General features: G+C 46.9%; 1 protein-coding gene across 6 annotated transcripts in view; it reads right to left on the minus strand.

The window, feature by feature from the left end:
- The window catches only part of Dixdc1 (DIX domain containing 1), a 75,416-nt gene that overhangs the window by 28,014 nt on the left and 27,334 nt on the right, over positions 1-20,068 (minus strand). For 2 of the 6 annotated variants that reach the window (XM_029481901.1, XM_021171322.2), the window contains 6 exons: positions 19,086-19,215; positions 14,613-14,738; positions 11,607-11,838; positions 10,445-10,552; positions 3,793-3,905; positions 1,842-1,990 (listed from right to left, as the gene is read on the minus strand). In XM_029481901.1, coding sequence (XP_029337761.1) covers positions 1,842-1,990; positions 3,793-3,905; positions 10,445-10,552; positions 11,607-11,838; positions 14,613-14,738; positions 19,086-19,215 — 858 coding nt within the window. Of the gene's footprint in view, positions 1-1,841; positions 1,991-3,792; positions 3,906-7,081; positions 7,551-10,444; positions 10,553-11,606; positions 11,839-14,612; positions 14,739-19,007; positions 19,216-20,068 lie in introns of those variants that run through there. The other 4 variants (XM_029481900.1, XM_029481899.1, XM_029481902.1 and 1 more) reach the window with 3 other exon arrangements.

Consider the following 20,068-nt stretch of genomic DNA (forward strand, 5'->3'; position numbering starts at 1 on the left):
CCTGCCTCTGCCTCCCGAGTGCTGGGATTAAAGGCGTGAGCCAACCACGCCCGGTTTGGAATCTTATTCTTAGAGCAGCTTTCTGGTATACTTAGGAGCCTGAATTTAGACCTGCCTGCTCAGGGAGGCCTTGTGAAATGTTATCAGGTGAGTTAAGGATGGGAAACTGTGTTCTCCTTGTCAGAGTTTTGTTTCAACTTTAAAGACAGCTTCAGAGGATAAATACAACCTGTTTTAATAAATATAACACAAATTCATCAGACATGTTGATGGAGAATGTTTAAAATTCAGCCAATGGTTTCTCCACTAAACACTGATAATAATGTTTGAGAAAATCAAATGAACTTTGTTTTCCCATGGAATCATGGGGAGCGGCATGGGTAAGCAGGCACACAGCCTCAGGGCTGCAGGGAACTGCAGAAGCCGAGACACTGAAATAACAGTAACCCCAGCGGCAGACTGCTCAATGGTCTCTAATGGTGGCAAACTAGTAAGTCAGAAATATTGCGTGTGGCTTGATATCCAACTTGTTCATCACTGAAGCAGCTAAGAAGTCGTGGGATGCTGTGAGCCCTTCCTCTGTGACACTGGATCCTCCTTGTCATCGAGCGGCAGTGACTTCCAACTCCCCTGTTCAGAGGAAATATTAGGCCGCTCACTGCCTTTCTGCTTGTCAACTCTCTTCCTTTTTTTGTTATTTCTGTTTCATCAGTCACTGAATTTCTCCTAAACCAAGGAACACAAACCAACCAGAGCCAAACTGATAGCTATACATACCTTGCTCAAATAATGCAAACTGTTCCAGGGGAGAAAAACCTGGTTAAGTAACCCCGCCCCCAAATTCATGGAACACTTCCTACTGGAACAAGAGTAAATCATTAAGTACTCATTACTGGAGTGGCAGAAAGGGATTTTTTAAAAAAATTATTATTTTTTTAATTTTTAAACACAGAGCAAGGAGCAAATACCATAAACCTGAGGAATGTTTACGATATAAACTTTCCTCCAATTGGCCTGGGTTCCGGGGCATACAGTATGCAAATCATTTTATAGAAGCACCAATCTCCTTTTTTCCTTAGGAACCCTTTGTTTACCGACCCTGTCAGTGGCTGGGTAGCACGCCCTCCACCCTCCACCCTCCACCGCCTGCCAGAGCCTCACACATAATGTGGGCTTTGTTTACGTGTCCATAAATATTTCACAATTCCAAACCAGTGCAGCTCCCAGCACAAACAGGATGGAACCTTCCGAGGTAATTTCAGGGTCGTCAGCACACCACAAGGGTTCCTCCAAACAGAGCCAATCGAACAAGGACAGAGGGTCGAGGGGGTCATGGTGGGGCTCTATGTCAAGTAGGTCAGCCAATGTCTGGGGGAGATTTCCCTAGCTGATAGCACAGGTGCAGGGACAAATGAAGGGCTTTGTTTGTTCAAGGGAAACCTCTGCTACCAGGGCACTTGCCTTGGCATCAGGTGAGGAAGCAGCCAAGTCCCTCAGCTAGACACAAATGGGAACCTGGTGGCATGACTACCTTCTTCCCCCTGTCCGCTGCAGAATTCCTGGGTGAGGGTCTTTGTTAGAAGTCGCAGTTGCAGCTGCAGGTCGGGAAGTGCATAGAAGACACCTACCTACACAGCAGGGGCCAGCCAGAGCTTGCACAAATCCTAACAGCTGGACGGTAAACAAGAGTCCCAAAGTCCACTTAAAACATTCACCAACAAGGAATTCTCAGTCCTTAGGGGAACTCACACACAACTAAAATCAGGTGCGAACGGATACTACCAACTTGAAAGGAATAATTAGCTAGGGCACAGAGAACAAACTGCGAAGGAGAGAGCTACCTGGAGTCCTGAAATCATTTTCTTTGCTTCCTCCATTTCTTTTTCTAAGTGTTCTTGTTGCTCCAACAGCTGTTCTTCCCATGTGGCTTCCAGGTAGGTTCCCGGGCTCCCAGGCCTCCAGTCTCGGGATAATGGAGAGTCTGTCTCGTCTGCAAAATGAAAGGTGGAACCATAGTTCATGGTGAAGAATAATTTCCAGCAGACGGTGCGCAGCGTACTTCACAGGTTCAGGTCACCTGCTTTCTGAACCTGTCTGCACAGACACACTGCGCTCTCCACTAGGTGGGGTTGTGAGGCACAAAGAACTGGCTGTTAGCTGAGGCACCAGGCTCAGGAAAGCACAGGCTTGGGGTGGAAAGTCTATCGCCTTCACCCCCTAGGAAGCAGCTGGGCTCCTGCCAGCCACAGGGACCTGTTACAGCACAAAAACTCCCAACTCTGGAATTAACACCCCAGAGTCAGACTTGGCTTCCCCTCATAACGGACTATAATTTCCAAGTCAAATTACCCTTTCCTCTCCTAATCACTTTTGGTAGTGGTGGGTTTTCCGTTTGTTTGTTTATTTGTTTGTTTGTTTTTATCACAGTGATAGAAACCCTAGCTAAGATGAACCTGTTCCTCTCACCCCTTGGAGCCATAACTAAGCCCTTTTCACACAACATCGTGTGAGTCAATCCTGAAAGAAAATTATTTCCTTGTCTTTAAGACTCTTTGAGTCCCAGAGAAGGGGGATGCTAGGGGGTGAGGGGGGAGTGGTTGGGTGGACAGAGGAGCACCCTCTTAGAGGCAAGGGGGAGAGGGAGGACGGACGGTTCATGGAGGGGAGACTGGAAAGGAGGATAACATTTGAAATGTAAACAAATAAAATGATTAATAAATAAAAAAGAAACAAGCAAAAAAAAAAAAAAAGAAAAGAAACAATACCAACCCCCCCCCCAAAAAAAAGGCAAAAAGACCTCTTTGCTCCAGCATCCTTGTCTGCTTTGTACTAATTACTACATACATTGCCACTTACTGTGCATTATGGAATACAGAAGGATGTAAACTCTTTGAGCGAGCTTCTGTATTTCTAAGAAGTGCACAGTGACCATCTGAGTTGTAGGAGTAAAGATTTTAATGTAGGGCTGGGTGTGGTGGCCCATGCCTTTAATCCCAGCTCTACGGAGGGAGAGGCAGGTGGATCTCTGTGAGTTCGAGGCCAGCCTCGTCTACAATACAAAGAGTCCAGAACAGCTAGGGCTCTGTTACACAGAAAAATCCTACCTCAAAAACAAAAACAAAAACAAACAAAAATAATAAATAATTTAATGTAAAGATTAAGAGGTAAAGCAGAAAGGACCCAGCAGTATCCAATAAACTCTCCTCTCCGCCCTCTTCGTAGCCTTAAGAGTTTGACTCTGTGGGTGACTCTTGGGTCTCACAGTGTAGCCCAGGTTGGCTTGGAACTCACTAGGTAGTTTAGATGGCCCTAAATTTGTGACCCACCAGTCTCCATCTCCTGAGTACTGAGAGTACAGATGTGCACCCCCACCCCCCGTTCTCTGTTGCATGTTTATGGGCATTTTGGTTCAAACTATGTATTTCTGGCCCCAACCTAAATCAGCAAAGCACCAAAATTATCTTCACAAAATGGGAATAATAACTATTTACCCGAACAAAGCTTCTGACTGCCCCAGTGCCATTTATCTAATTCACAGGCAGTCGGCTAAAGGAGGGCTTCTCGAGGCTGGTGTGAGATTTTTCGGACAGACCAATACCAGGACTGACACTCTGTAAGAGGATAACTACGTTAATTGGCTCAAAGGCACTAGAGCCCTCTAGAGCTGACCCTCTATGCACAGACAGTGAAGGCAGACATGGCCAGGAAGCTTAGCAGTCAGAGGCACTGAAGACTTCAGGCTTTAACAGGCTCCCCTGAAACAACCCAGGCAGGCCGGCAGGCAGGCAGTACCTGTTCTGTTCTCTATTCCTTCAGAGGGAATAATCACGAAATCGGCCTTTTCCTCTGCCTGGGTTATAATGGATTCGCTCTTAGCACTGTGGATTGGACTGGGTGAAGTCAGACTGCGATCAAACAAAAGAGAAGAGAAGCAATCATTATGAGCAGGTATAGAAGACAGTTTTCACAGTTCATCTCAGAGGTATCTAATTTACACCATGCCTAACAGGATACATAGCTCACAATTAGAACAAATGAAATAAATGTTGAATGAATAAATGAAAAAAACAAAACAAAACACTAGTCCTTGGGAGTATTTTTGTTTTTCATGTTACTTAAAGATTTTATTTTTAATTATATATATGTGAGTATGTCTGTGTGTCGGGGTGGGGTGTGTGCACATGAATACAGGTGGGAGGTGTGGGATGTGTGTATATGTGCAGTGTGTGTGGGGTGTGCACTGTTAGGGGGGTGTGCATGTGAATACAGGTGCCTGTAGAAACCAGAAGGGTGTTGAGTTCCCTGGACCTGGAGTTTCAGAAGTTGTGAGCCGTTCTAGATGGGTATTAGGAACTGACACTGGGGTCTCTAGAAAAGCAAGAAGCACTCTTTACCACTGAGCCATGTCTCCTACACCCTAAGGAGTTTTTTCTATAATAAGGCTGCCTTTAAGCATACTTGATTAAAATGAGAGTTACCAGAATAGGCAATAAATCATTTTTTAAGAATTTTGGCCAGGTGTGGTGGCGCACACCTTTAATCCCAGCACTCGGGAGGCAGAGGCAGGCGGATTTCTGAGTTCGAGGCCAACCTGGTCTACAAAGTAAGTTCAGGACAGCCAGAGCTATACAGAGAAACCCTGTCTCGAAAAACCAAAAAAAAAAAAAAAAAAAAAAGAATTTTGTGTATCCGCCATTATCATTTCATAGGCCCACATTCAGAGGATTCCATCAGCTTTTGGAGCTGGATCAAAATCATATTTCCAATAATCTGAGTCTCTTACAAGCAACCAGAGATCATCTCTAAGCTAACCCCAAGAGGAGTCACTAGTCACTACAGGAGATGGACTTGGGGCAGAGACTGCTGGGGTGGATGCAATGCTGGGATGGGCAGAAGGGCAGGGATTCATCCACAGGTGAACCAGAATAGAAGAGTGCAGGCTGGAGAGACAGCTTACTGCACAAGAGCACCTACTGCTCTTGCAGAGGACCCAGCCAGGTTCAAGTCCTAGCACCAACACAGTGGCTCAAAACCATCTGTGACTCCAGTTCCAGGGGATGTGACACCCTCTTCTGACCTCCACAGGCACCAGGCACACATGTGGTGCACAGATGTAGAATGCAGGCAAAACAGTCATACGCATAAAAACAACCCCTTTCTTTAAAATAGGAGGGGCCACAGGGCGAAGAACACTCTGCTAGTGGCAGCTGAATGGAAGGAAGCTCACGTGATTAGCTCTGACTGAAGAATTATCATCATCTTTGCCACAGTTTCATAGTTTCAAATCATCTTGAGACACCACCTTTCAATACTTCCTCTTCTGATGTACCTTTGGGAGGAACTGTAGAGCTTTTTCCGGGAAGCAGTTTTAACTCTTCCCATGGGCAAGACAAGATGGGAACATGAGGCTGATTATCTAAGGGATCCAGAGGTCAGGGGAGCCCTTTCTCCTCACACTACACTATGAGAACATCAGCTCTCACACAATCTCAGGAGCTGTGGCATCTATGGCTCTGCCCCCCTCTTAGGAATTCTTTCCGAATCCATCACCCAGACAACAGTCAAGTGTCTAGGACTCACTGACCCCCTTAATGTGCCCCTGACATCTCGCACACAGGCTAATCCTCACAACCACAAGCAGGAGTTAACATTTCCTCTTCCCAGAAACCAGAGAAAAACTAAAGACAAGCGCAGTGGAAGGAGCCAGACTTCAACATCTGTGGACCAGTGTCTCGCCGGTCTCCACAGCTGACCAGCTTTAGTGGAGATGCCCCGATTGGTACTCTGCTCTCTTCCTTCTTAAAACATTTAAGAAAAAAATTTAAAGCTTCGCATCATTGCAGATCAAAGTAAACGGCTTTATCTAAATATCTGTAGGTGCATAGATCAAACCGGTGAGACCTGCGAGGGGCAGCAAGTAGTGTTCCGAAATGTTGACTGTTTTCTGTAACTCTCTTATCTATTTCCACTATATAGGCAATCTGACCTCTAGGCCAACATGACTTTACAGCCAAAAAGCTGTAAAGGGTCTGTGTCCTTGATAAAGAGAGATTTATGAGTGCCCAGGCCCCAGCATTTACCACTTACAAAACTGGGAATCTAGGCGCACAAAGCCTTTGTAAGCTGCTCCTCTTCCTCAGCTGACAAGGTGCTAGGCTAACAAGCCCCACTGCCTGCACCTGGCTGGACCACAGGAGGGATGTGAGAGACAAACCGGAGGGAGGGCGTAGTGGGGATCTAGGATGCTGAGAAACGGCTTTCCTAAAAGCACAGACGCATGCCCAGTTCCACCTCTCCCCTCCAAGAGCGTTGCCTCCCATATAAGGGCAGAAGGAGGCGGACGTCTGGATACCCAACCCCACCGGGGGAGTGGCAGAGCAGCCAGAGGAAAACAACATTTCTTTTTCTTGAAATGAGACTGCCAGGGTAAGGCCACGGAGGTAAGACTAGGAAACTAGACGGCCAAGATCAAGGACCTCGGAGGGAGGGAAATCCTGAGGTGTGTGTCAGAGCAGCAGCACCTTCCTAGAAAAGGAAGGAGCTTTTAATCTTCCGCCTCAGGTCTGGGGAAGGAATCTTCGTGCTAATTAACTGTAAGACCTGGGCTCCTCCCTAACTCGTTTCAAAGTCCTACTTGACAAACAAGTAATTTCTATTTACCATCATAATCCTCTCTGAGAACTACAATAATCCCGTCAGAGAACTGATGACTACAAATTGGTCCTATATATACATTTCTTGATCTACTATCTCACCAATATTAATTTGTTAAACCAGTAAACCCCAACAAAGATATTGCTAAATTAGACTTACATCAATTTTTTAAATGGGTAATAGATGAAATCAAAGAGTCCTGTCGCCCCTCTAAGTGCTTCCATTAGCAGACACACAGACTGAATCTGTGTGTGGAGCCTCGAGTCGGCTCAAATTCCTAAAATCTAGAGCTAATCCCACACCAGCAGCCTGTTCTCACAAAACAGCGCCCCCAATCATCTCTTGTCGGGGACCAACCACGACCCCCTGTCCTGGCCCAGCTTCCCCTCATTTCCCCACCTCAAGAGCCAAAGCGGCTTCAGCTCACCATTTGACTTGTGTCCCTCCCATGGTCCCCTCCTGGCTCTGGCTTCAGCAAGCCTGCTTCCCTGGGTGAGGTGGGAGGCTGAGCGTCACATCACTCCTAAATTCTGGCATGTCCCCCTGCACCGGGGCTCGAAGAACGGTTCCAGAGATCAGCCAGCCAGCGGAACGGTTCGACCAGGTTCCCGAAGAAAGTAGGAAAGGCAGGGGTAGGCGTCCTGGTCCGAGGGACCAGGATGCTCCCTTAGGGTGAAGCGTACTGTCCCGGTAGCTCAGACACCGCAGCAGCGGAGCCCCAGCGGAAGCCGCCTCCCATCGGCGGCGGCCGGTCGCTGGCAGCTGCATCTCGGTCCTTGCTGTCGCGCGGCTCCGAGCATCCCCCCGGACAGCCGCATCTTTAACCTATCTCCCTCGGGGCAAGAGGCTCCGGTAGCTCCAGCTGAGCGTCGAGTGGAGTCCCGTGTGCGGTGCTCCCGCTCGGCGCCGCCTCCCGATCCCTCCCTGCACCCCCCCCCCGCTCCTCCCCCTCCCAGGCTGTCACACGCGGCCAGGCAGCGCTGGGCTTCGACCCAAGCGCTGCCGACAGCTCTGGGCAGAGAGGTAAGGGTGCGGGCTGAGGCTGGGGCCAGGGGCGCGGTCTGGACCTGGCGGGGCTGAGGGCGATGGGAGCTCGGGAAGCGGCGGGGGATGGGCGGCGCGGTGGCAAAACCTCGTGGATCTGATAGTCCTGGTGCCTAGAAGCTCAGCAACGTAGACGTTGCTGTTCCTCTCTGACCCCTCCCTCCTTAAACGCGCGGTTTCAAGACTGACCTAACCGGGACTACTCAGCCCCCGCTCTCCAAGGATAGGGAGATGCTGGCAGGATGGAGACTAGAGCTCCCCCAACCTCCAGCAAACCTACAGACCCCCGCCTGTCTGCGGCTCCCACCTTCCTTACCCTTCCTGTGCTGCCCCCCTCCGCCCCCGCCAACACACTATCAACAACCCCCCCCCACACACACACACACACACTAAAGGATTGTTCTGCTTGAATACAGTGAGAGGCTGGCCTGTTTACTGGAGCAACAGGAGGATTGAGCTTTGCCATCCTTGAGAAGCAGCAGGGGAGGGTGTTTTGACACTACAGGATGTCTATCCCATATTCACAGCTACACTCCACCCAAACCTGCAACATCTCCAAGATTCCTGTTTTTTAGGGGTCACGGGGCCATTATGTGGTGATGGAAGTGGGCAAATGGCAGAACCTGCTAAGAAGCTCTTCTTTCTTGAGGAATCAGTAAAGAAATAGGCAGAGTGCTGGCTCTACACCACAGAACACGGTAAAATTAGGAAAGAGGAAACCAGGGAAAGGTACTGTGTTTTAACACATCTATGAACTGTTGCCATTGACCCAACACAGCCTCTGTCTGGGGGGTTCCTCACACTGATCTCACAGCTCCAACTACAATCTGAGTCCTGCCTAGAGCAAGGAAGCAGTCACCCCTAGGAGACTCAGACTCTAATTCATAGGCACACTCGGGCTCAGGACAGCCAAAGGCCAGCAGACATGCAGGAAGCAATAGACCTCGTTATACAACAAAACTGCCTTTGATTCTGTACTGACATAGACAGTCACAGCCACAAGCAAAAGAACAACGGTTTAAAAGTCTCATTAAAAGCACACCTACTGCTTCATGGTAGAGTTTCTTTGGGGCCTGGTCAAAATGCCCTCTACCTGGATAGAGGCGAGCTTTACACAAAATTATGGAGGCACTACACTGAACATTGATGTGCTTAAAGGTGAATTGTATGTTGTAAATCCATTTCAGAAATAAAAACTACACCCATTATATGTAAACATTTTAAAGTCGAGCTGGGCTAGCAGTATGTTGAGATGATGGAAAGAGTTCCACAGGACCTCAATACATCAGCAAACCATCTGTCAAACAGGACAGGACTGTATGAGCGGAAAAAAGCAGAAGGAAGTAAAAAAGACAGAAAAGACACAGAAGGCACAAGGAGACTTAAATAGATCAGAGCGTGCTGGGTTGGAGTAGGAGGGAAAAGATCATCAGAGGATACGTTAAATACAACTCAGCAACAAAACCAAGTCAGCAAGTAGGCCGGGGATGTGTTTATAGGGGCACAATCTACATGAGCCAGGACAATCATCCTTTCCTGCCACTATACTTGGCACCGGTCAGGCTTTTATTAGTGCAGAGTGTCCTATTCTGGCCCCTGCACTTGGCTCTAAGGGAAGCAGACACCCTGTCGACGAGAGTCACAAACACCCATAGCCCACTTAAATGCATACTAATGTGCCCCAATTCCCAGTCCTATAAACGAATGTGGAAATGCTAATGCGTCAGTCAGTCCTGCCCAAGTTTCCTTTCTTGCCCGGAGCTTTTTCCAGCCTTCTGTGGCTGTAACTAAAGATTCAGCCTCAGCCTGCAGGACAGTGCCAGGGAAATGACGTTCATAAACATTAGCAGCTGATACACAAACATGGGGCTGGGCTGGACTCTGAAGGGCCCAGTCACGCCCCCCATGTGGTCACAGCTAACTACTGTCGCTGGGCTAGCACCACTTCTGTGGGCGGGGAATTCACTGGCATTGTTTCCCATGCTTCTGTCGGCACAGAACCCACAGGTATTCAAGAGCTAGTCCTCGAATGCCAAGCATACACTGAGGGAAGCAAAAGAGGTTAGGTTCAGTACTAGGGGTTGAACACAGGACCTCTGGCAAGCACTACCACTAAGCAATACACACACCCAGCGGTGGGGAGCTGAAGAAGCCATGGGTAGATAGTAAGGAGTGGATGAAACTCCTGAGTGACCTGGACATAGTCATGTCGGGAACCAATGCCTCAGACCCATGGGAAATTGGCAAAGCCTTCCCCAAGACTGGTCAACTGTTAAAGCCTTCCTCTGGTGTAAATGCAAATATTGACAATAGGCAGGTATGAATATTTACTAATGATTGACCAGTGTGTACAAAAACTAGCAAGTCTTGGTTGGATGGTTACAGCCTGGGACTGTTCATTTAGAGACCAACAAAGACCAGCTCACTCTTCCCCCTCTGTGCTGTACCTACTAAATACACTGGGGGTTCCAGGCTGCATGCAGTAGGTAGTACCACTCATAAGAGTGCACAGACCCCAGCTGACCCCACCTTTCTGGTGTATGTGTGGGTCATTTCTTTAGTGTTTCCCCTTTCTTCACTCCCTCACTACCCCAGTCAGGTTTCCAGGCCCAAGCCTAGAGGTCCGTGGCACTCAACCGCACAGGTGCCTTCTAGCTTTTGGTCTTGGTACTTAAGACTCAGACTCCCCAAAGAATGCACCTTTCTGCCAAGACTGTAAAGGTAAAGAACGGAAGGCCATGATTACCTGGAGCAGCTGGACTCAGACGGGGACTTCTGTTGACCTTCATATTGCTGCACAAGAGCCCGCACACTCCAGTAAGGGTTCTCAATCTCTTCGTCCATGCTGGCATTCCTAGAGGCATGGGGATGGGGGTGGGGTGGGGACCAGAAAAGAGGACTGTGTTAGCCCTTCAGGTCAGCTCAGCTCTGCAGAAAATACACATGTCCTGCCATTCAGTGTGCAGTGCCGGCAAGAAGATGAAAGAGGGAGCCGGGCAGCCTGGCACACACCTGTCATACCAGCATCCGGAGGCAGAGGCAGGAGGATCAGGAGTTTGAAGCCAGCCTGGGCTACATAGCAAGATCTTGTCTACAATCTCACATACACAGAGAGAGAGAGAGAGAGAGAGAGAGAGAGAGAGAGAGAGAGAGAGAGAGAGAAGAAATATATACATTTAGAAGGTGAACAATTTAAAACAAAACAAAAAAACCCTGCCTTCTTTTAAGTCATTTAAAACCTAGTAGTGAAGGCAACGCCTGTGACACACCTCACCTTGGGGTCATGTTCTCCTTTAGCAACTACACAACCCTCAAAGCACTTCCTACCAAGAAGTTTCAAGGCAGTGTGGCCTTGTGGATACAACCTAGGACACAACCTCCCCCAGATGGACTACATATCTCCCAGTGGAGAAAACACACTGTGCCAACCACTTATATTTAAACTTTCAGCCTGAGAGCGAATTTCCACACATGGTTTCTTACATTCTGCGAGCTGCAAACTAAACAGCTCAGAGGAAGAGGCTTAGCACGGCTTGCTGCTGTGAGCCTGTAATCCTAGCTATTCTTGAAGTTTAGACAGCAGGAGCCTGACTGTACTACAGAGTGAGTTTGAGGCCAGACTGGATAGCTTAACGGGACCTGGTCTCAAAATAAGACATAAGTAGGCTGAGGGTATGACACAGGAGTAGAGCTCTTGCTCAGCAGGCAGAAGGGCTCTAGGTTCACTAGCCAGTGTCATCAAAAGAGGCCAAGCTTTTCTCACTAAGATTTTTCCTCCCAGACCCCCTCTCCGTTATCTTTTTTGCAGTGTGGGGCTCTTTGGTTGATGTTTCCATCTACTTGTACTGTAGTTATCTGAGCAAAGCAATACCAGCGAGAGGAACCAGTCCCCTTCCCCAGATTTTTACCTCTGTCTGTATCGGAAGACATCCCGTCCTGACCTTGACACATCATGGCACACATCAGCCAGAGCAGCAGCGGCTCCTTGGGCCACAGCGGTGGCACAGTGTGGTTGATGACTCTGCACGGGGGCTTTGGAGTCTCGCCCCTGGCTCACTGTCCTGCTAGAGCCGGGTTTAAAATGAGCTGCCAAGGCAAGGACCAGCCTCATGATGGACTTCAGGTTTCCTTCCACAATATCTAAAGGATAAGATAGATCAAAAGGTGCTGAGAGGGGCACAGGGGCTGTGGATGGATGCATTTAATATATATCACTGGTATTATAGTAAACCAGGCAGGCTGTCTCTATTATCATAAAGCCACGTTCAATGAGGGACACAGAAGGTTTAAAAGAAATTACAGTAAAGTATCATAATAAAATGGTTAGCTAAGGGAGGTACATGGGGTCTTCAGGAGTTCATGGGGAGTTACCTTAGAGGTATCAAGGATGTATTACTAGAGGAGGTGAGTTCTCCATTGAGGCTGTATGAGGGTGATGCTTTATTAGCTAGTAGGAGAGGAATAAGAACAGTCCGGGAAAAGGTACATGCAAGGCTCCAGAGGTCAGTATAATAGGGTGATATCATCTGTTAGGAGAGCTATGGGCCACATGTGGCTACTGAGCACTTAAATGCTACTACTCTGAACTGAAATGTGCTCTAAGCAAGCACTATAATTAGATATTATGTAAATATCTTACACACATACACATGCACACACACGCACACACACGCACACAGAGGAATGCAAAAGATATCAGACAGTATAAAGATAATATGTGGAGCTGGAGAGATGGCTCAGTGGATAAGACTACTGAGTACTCTTTCCAGAGGACCCAGGTTTGATTCCCAGCACCCACAGGGCAGCTCACAAGCATCTGAAACTCCAGTCATAGGGGAGCGGATGCATCGTCTGACCTCTGAGAGCACCAGGCACACACACAATGCACAGACATACATGCAAGGCAGAATTTCTATACACATAAAAATAAGTAAAATAAAATGTAAAGTATCTTAGTATTGACTTCACCGTAAAGTGATCATGTTATGGGCATAGATAAAATGTTATTAAAATTATTTTCAGTCCTTGTTATTTATAATGTGGCTTTGGAAACCCTTTAAATACTTATATGACATGTGTTATATATCTATGGTCCAGCACTATGGTGGAGAAAGCCAGAGAGTTTGTTTTGGCGCGAGCCCCAGAGCTCAGCAGGAGAAGAGAACGCTGAGAAAGGGGAGGAATGAAAGGGTGGGTCCTATGGGACCAGGGGAGCTATAGGAAAGGTGCTAGATTTTCTCCAAGTGACTTCTGGATGCACAGTGGTAGGTAGCACATGATATGTACTCTTGGCTCATTCCAGCTGTGGCAAGGAAAGCTAAGGGGGGAGGGAAACCGAGGCAGCAGGACTAATTAGGGAATACTGAGCCTCTTCAGGTAAAAGATAGTGAGTAGAGTCTTCCCTTAAAATAGCCCACTTTACTGGGCCAGATCCCCAAGCCCACTCCACATGGGGACCGGATCAAAGCTATCACTGCACTCTGCTTGCTGCCCTAGAAAAAAAGAGGAAAGAACAGACACACACACACACACACACACACACACACACACGGACACACATTCTGAGAAGTTCTGGTTAAAGTTAATACATGGAAATGAATACAATTCCATTGTTTGGATCTATAGCCCGTCAAATGGACAAGGATTATTTGCTGTCTTCTTTCAGATGCTCCAAATGGTCACTATTGTTCACCTGAGTAACTTCAAACACACACAACACCAATTATCCAACATGAAAGAAGGGGTTCTTTCCGCCCTCATGCTAACAAACTAACCTACAGGCAACAGACCCAGAAGCTGGAGCTCAACAGAACCAGAAAAAACATCAAAAGAAGGAGGCCTCTGCTGTCTAAGGACGCCTTCGTGAGTGTGTCCTTACAGCGTGGGCAAAGGTCATGCCACTGCAGGAGACTACAGAAATAAAGGCTGCAGGGCCCCTTCTGTCTGCAGGGAATGGTCTCACAGAAAGAAAAAAAAAGAAGCTATAAAATAATTTCTTTTTAAGCTAAATGTGGTACATATCTCTAATCCCAGAATATAAAATAACAGAGGCAGAAGAAACACCTAACTTGAGGAAAGCCTAAGACACAGCAAATTCCAGGCCAGCCAGGGCTACACAGTGAGACCCTGTCTTGAAAAAAAGAGTGATATATATGATAAAATATGTATGCACACACACACACACAGAGAGAGAGAGAGAGAGAGAGAGAGAGAGAGAGAGAGAGAGAGAGAGAGAGAGAGAGGCTGGGAGGAACTAGAGCTGTGTCTCAGTTGATCCAGTGCTGCCTAGCATTCACAAAGCTCTGGGTTCAGTCCCCAGCACTAGCTGGGTGACGGTGTAGTTTTGTAATCTGAGCACCGAAGAGACGGAAGCCAGAGGGTCAGAAATTCAAGGTCATTCTTGGCTACACTGCAATTTCAAGACCAGTCTGGGGTACATAAGACCCTATCTAAGAAAAGAAAGAAAAAGAAAGAAAGAAAAATAGAAGAAATAAGATAGTTTCTTCTAGGAAATTGAATGGGAAAATGTAAGTTATGATGGTTTGTACTTGATCATAAAACCCAAAGAACTCAAAAAGAAACGCAATCTGTCTTCATCCTTGACAATTTAAATGAGACATTCCAAAATTAATATCTCAGTTTTGTCATTTATTCTTATACCATTAATTTCCCCACACACATTCAAGCAGACCTATATTCAATTCAAATTAGTGGAGAGCTTCTCCCTCTAGCCAGGTCTCTGCAGCCCTGGGATTTCAGTACTCCATCACTGTCTTCATAGAAAAATGATACAACACCATGGGCCCACTCCTCTTCCAGTCTGCTCAGAACTGTTGGCCCCGGGGCCATGTGGCCAAGGGGGGCTCTTCACTCGATGCTCAGTGTTTCTTCCCCAGGATGAGGTGCTAACTGACCTTTCGCTGAAGTCTGATGCATCCGAATCTTTTTGGAAGCCACAAACTGAAGGACCCTCTCCACATTACTCTTCATCTCTTGTTGGTTACTGGGACTCAGCTGCACTCCAGTCAGCTTTTCTCCTGCTGTGAGGAGAAGAACAACAACAACAACAACACATACATCAGAAGGAAGAACATTATCACCGTTACAGAGAGCCAGGCACAAGGCTGAGGGTGCAAACACTCAAGTTCTCTATTAATAAATAAGTGAGGTAAGACCTGAAGTGGTTGGAGAAGAGAAAAATGAAAGACTTTCAGAACACTTCAGTCTTTCAAATGGAAGCCCATAGTGAGGTTATCAGTGTACATTAATACACTAAATATTCACAAGTACCCACTGTGTGCCAAACACTGTTCTGGGCACTATAGAAAGCAGGGAATAAGGTAAACAGAGTCTCTTCCTGTTATATATATGCAATGTAGCAAGTCAATGTTTAATATAATTTTGGGGAAAAATAAAGACTGAGAAAAAAATAGCAGTCATGACCTTTCTGATCATATGGCTTTGCAAAGTCTGAGTAAGACATGTTTCTATTTAAGAAGGGCACATGCCAGGCTGATGAGCCATACAGGTGAACCCCAAAATGGGATGAGCTCAGACTGTCTGAGAGGCAAAAAGACAATATGTCTGGCTAGACATGAAGGACACACCCATGACTTTGGCAGGTTAATCAAAGTCAGCCATGGCTACACAGCAAGTTCTAGGCCAGCCTGGGCTACAGGCGACTCTGTCTCATATGAAAAAGAAAAGACTGAATGTGACTAGAGTAGAGTTATCAGAGCCAAGACCCAGAAAAGGCCACAGACATAAGCAAGGCTTGTCACTCAGGGCTTTGTGGGCCACAGGGACAACCCTGAGTTTTCTTCTAAGGGTAATGGAAAGCCATCTCGGGCTTCCAGCCAGGGTAGTGACACTATCTAGTTTGGGTTTTCTAAAGCTGACTGTGTATAGATAGGGGGGTCATAAAGGGAATGAAGCAGAGACACTATTGGGAACAATAGTCAACACAGTCAAGGCAAGACGTAAGGATGGTTGGGGTTTAAATGGTAGAGAGCGGCTGGCCAGGTATCAGATGCTGAGCATATTTTGAATACAAAGTGGATGGCATATGTTAAGAACTGGCTGTGATACAGGATGGGGGACGATCCCGGGGAAAGCCTTCTAAATGCTCTGCTTGACAAGTGAGAGACCAGCAACACGAGGCACTCCTGGACAAAGATAGAATGTGCAGGTGGGCAGGGAGGGTAAGGAAATAAGAAGCATGGGATGGGTGAGGAAATAAAACGTGCTTATTGAAGCTGGGCAGTGGTGGCGCACGCCTGTAATCCCAGCACTTGGGAGGCAGAGGCAGGAGGATTTCTGAGTTCGAGGCCAGCCTGGTCTACAGAGTGAGTTCCAGGACAGCCAGGACTACACAGAAAAACCCTGTCTCGAAAAACCAAAAAAAAAAAAAAGTGCTGATTGGCTGTAGCTAAGACATTTGAACAACACTGGAGGACAGGAGGCCATGGCCGTGTTTAAAACTCAGGAAAGAGCGAAAGGCTAGACACAAAACTGGAGAGAGAACGTGAGGTTTTCTCGTGTTTTATGTGTATGTGTGTGTACATGAGGCATGTCCAGTGTGCACACACAGGTGTGCATGGCTGTGCATATGGACGAAGCTGCTCTCTTGCTCTTCACTATAGTCCTCATTCCCTTGAGACAGATTTGGGGGTCTTGTTTACCTGGACTAGGGTGGCAGTCAGCAAGCACCCCGATCCTCTGCCTCCACCCCCAAGTGCTGGAGTTATAGGTACTCTTGTGACCATGCATGGCTTTTTAAACATGAGTCCATGGTGATGTCTAAACCTCATGCTTACACGTGAACCATAACTGAACGGTCTCCTCAGCCCTGTTGCAGTTATTTCAGGCTGGTTAAAAACCTGGATCTTGGGAAAATAAAAACACATGCTGACACTGCTTCCATATTCATGGGATACCTCTGGAAATAACCCTGGCTGCCAGGATGGAGGATGGGTACCTGTGGTGGCTAACATTGATTATCTATCAATGTGACAGGATATAGAAAATCACGTAGGAGACAAGTCTCTCCGCTGAGGAACTATTTACATTAGATCAGCCTCTCTGGCCATGTCTGGGAGAGGATTTCTTAATTAAGTTAACTGAGGTGGAAAGAATCCCCTAAACAGGCAGAACCATCCCCTGGGCTTGGGCCCTGGGGAAGAGAATGAGCTGAGCCCAGCATTCACTGTTCTCCCCTCTGGATGTGGCTGCAACCTGACCCAGCTGCCTCAAAGGCCGTCACCACTCCTCCCCCTTACGCAGGACTTCTCTTCACTCTGTGAGCCAGAGTAAATAAACCCTTCTGTCTTTTAGCTGCTTCTGTCACCAAAACGATGCAAGTTTACATCAACACAGCATCTATTAAAGAAGCTCAGGTAGAAGAGCTTTTGATCTTAATCCTTTTGTGCCTACATTTCCTGCCAGTCCTCAGATAAATCCTCTCTAAGTAAAGGAAAGAGGGAAGATGCTTAAGATGGACTTTGGGATTCTTTTTTTTTTTCATTTTTATTTTTAGTTATGTGTGTGTGTATGTGTGTGTGTGTGCGTGTGTGCGTGTGCATGTACAAGTGCAGGCGACTGCACTTCTTTCCAGCTAGGACTCTGAATTAAAACAGACCTAGGTTTGCACCTCTACCTGGATACTTAAAGTTATGTGAACTTGTGAAGTTGCTGAGCCTTGTAAATCATCAGTAAAATAGTATATATATTATCATTCATAATCTACAACTTTGAACTCACAAACACCCCAAAATATGAATATTCTTATTATTTTATGTACATGGGTATATGTCTGTCCATGCATGCTCAGTGCCCAGGGAGGCCAGAAGAGGGCATCCAAGTCCCAGGAACCAGAGGACCATGGGACTCAAACCCTGGGCCTCTGGAAGAACAGCCAGAGATCTTTACTGCTGAGCCATCTCCAGCCTAAAATTCTGATGTATTTTAAGTATTATACTGTGGCAAAAAAAAAAAAATTCCTGATTTGGGGGCATCTGGGTTTCCCACAGTACTTAGCTGGGTAAATGCTCAACTCATTTTTTTATTTCTAACAATCCACAATCTGAAGCACTTTTGGTCCAAGAATTCTGAGTGAGGGATACTCAGCCTGAACTCAAACTCACATTACAAATAAATCAAAATCGCAGACTTGGCTATTTTTCTTTGACACATACTTAAGTCCTTATTTATTTTTATAGATTTTTCCTTTTGTTTCCTGAAAACAGGAACAATAATATCTATTTGATAAGGGTATGATGGCCAAATAAATTCACACAAGATAGAAAGCATTCCATCCTAGCAGCCATGGTTACTACTGCTTCATGAATACAAGAAAGTATTCACAGATAGGCTGCCTGTCGAAAGCAGCTCCCTCCACACCACAGACCTCTGGGGACACTAAGCAACATCAACTGACCAATAACTGTTGGAGAACTTATTATGTGCATCCGACTAGGGTTTGTGGAACCATAAAAGCAAAATACAGGGTATCATCCTCTTTAAAAGATCAGTCTATATCATGGCTAATTGTTAGTTAGGGGAGAGAAATCATAGCAAGCTATGGACAAACATCATGGGCATAATGCTATAGAGTCTAAGAAGAACAGCCCCCAAAGTGAAGACCCATCCTTCAACGCATGGGTCTGAATGTCATGGAGGCCAGTCCTTTTGCTGGTGACATTTTCTCTTTTGGCTGGAATGCTACTCCCTGTTGTTTCTCCTCCTGCCGCCCCCCTCCCCCGTGTGTGTGTGTGTGTGTGTGTGTGTGTGTGTGTGTGTGTGTATGAGTGTTTTGCCTGCATGTATATTGTGCAGAAAAACGTGTGGGTTCCCCTGGGACTGGTTGTCGGTTGCCACATGGGTGCTAGGAATTGAACCCAGGTCCTCTGCTAGAGCAGCCTGGGTTCTCAATGGCTGAGCCATCTCTCTAGCCCTCCCACTTCTGTCTTTTAATTCAGACAGCAGTTCTTCCAGAAGTTGTCCTTCCCTATTCAGACACTAATTATTCTGCTCTGCCATTCCTGAGCCCGAGGACTAAGGAGGGCATCTCTTCTATGTATCCTCCTCTGCCTCCCTCCAACAGAATACTAAGGACAGTAATAAAACAGACCTCACTCTCCAGTCTTTTCAATTAGACTAGGAACCTCTGAGGGCACTGGCACAGTTAACATCTTCCCATACAATACAGCGCCTGGCACACAGCATTTATTGACCAACACATAGATTAACCGGGGCAAGTACTTTTAGGTTTTTCCCGACGCTGTTGCCATGCATTCTAAAGAAGGAACAACCTGCTTTGAAGGGCGAATGGAGAAGAAAGAAGTCAGTTCTCTCGTCTACACTAGCATCAGAGTCCAAGGCCAACTGACCAACAATCTCGATGAGATAGGCCAGGATCACCCCATCTCGGAGATCCTGTCGCAGGTCCTGCACAGGCTTCACGGATGGCCTCTTCTTCAGCTGGGCATTCACCCAGGCCACGTAGGCCTGTAGCTGTTGCTGGAAAATAAAAGGTAGAGATAAGGGAAAGAATGGCATATCAGTCTTATCCCCTAGCCTGTCCCTGTAAGGCAGCTCGAGACAGTGAGGGACAGGGTGAAATCTCTATCGGAGAGCAGAGAAAGGTCTGAAGATATCGTATCAGGCCCACAGCACGTTCCAAAATCCCTAGCTTTAGGTTCACATGCAGGGATAAGCTGACCTCTGACTTGTTCAACACTGCAGACACAGACAGAGACCAGTGTTCCCAGGTTGTCACTCCCACCTCCTGTGCTCTGCATATCGAGGCTGAGTCCAGGTCCCTGGCCAGGATTCAGGCTCAGTCACTGCTGCTGGCATCCCACCCCAGTTCCTCATGGACTTTATGCAATGGCCCCTGACACTCCTACTAACTGATCTTGTGGAACCAGACATGACAGGTCCCAAGCACAGCTCTGTCTCTCACAGTCGCTTTCCTCAGGATGATGAAGGGTTGGTCATCCCATACTCAGTGCAAGATCCACCCTCCTGAGATTATAATCCTAGGATTGCTAGAGTTAGTGCTCATCTGTGTTTTATATTGACAAAGAGGATCTGATTACGTAAGACTGGTACAAAAGAAGAAAAGGGGAACCATAAAGTGAACAGGAGCTCTGAGGACAGAGGGGAGTTTTCCTTTGTTTCATACAAGGCTGGGACGCTGTACTACTAGGAACCCATGAGCCTTCCAGGTTGGAACATCTTAGAAACATTTCCCAAGCCGACACAACCCTGAACATTCCATTTTTCCATTTAACAGAACTTGAACTCTGGACGTTTATGTGTTGAAATCTCAAGCACACAGGAACAATATCACAGTACGGGTGGCAAATGT

This window comes from Mus caroli, chromosome 9 (genome assembly GCF_900094665.2).
Source record: "Mus caroli chromosome 9, CAROLI_EIJ_v1.1, whole genome shotgun sequence".
Taxonomy (NCBI): domain Eukaryota; kingdom Metazoa; phylum Chordata; class Mammalia; order Rodentia; family Muridae; genus Mus; species Mus caroli.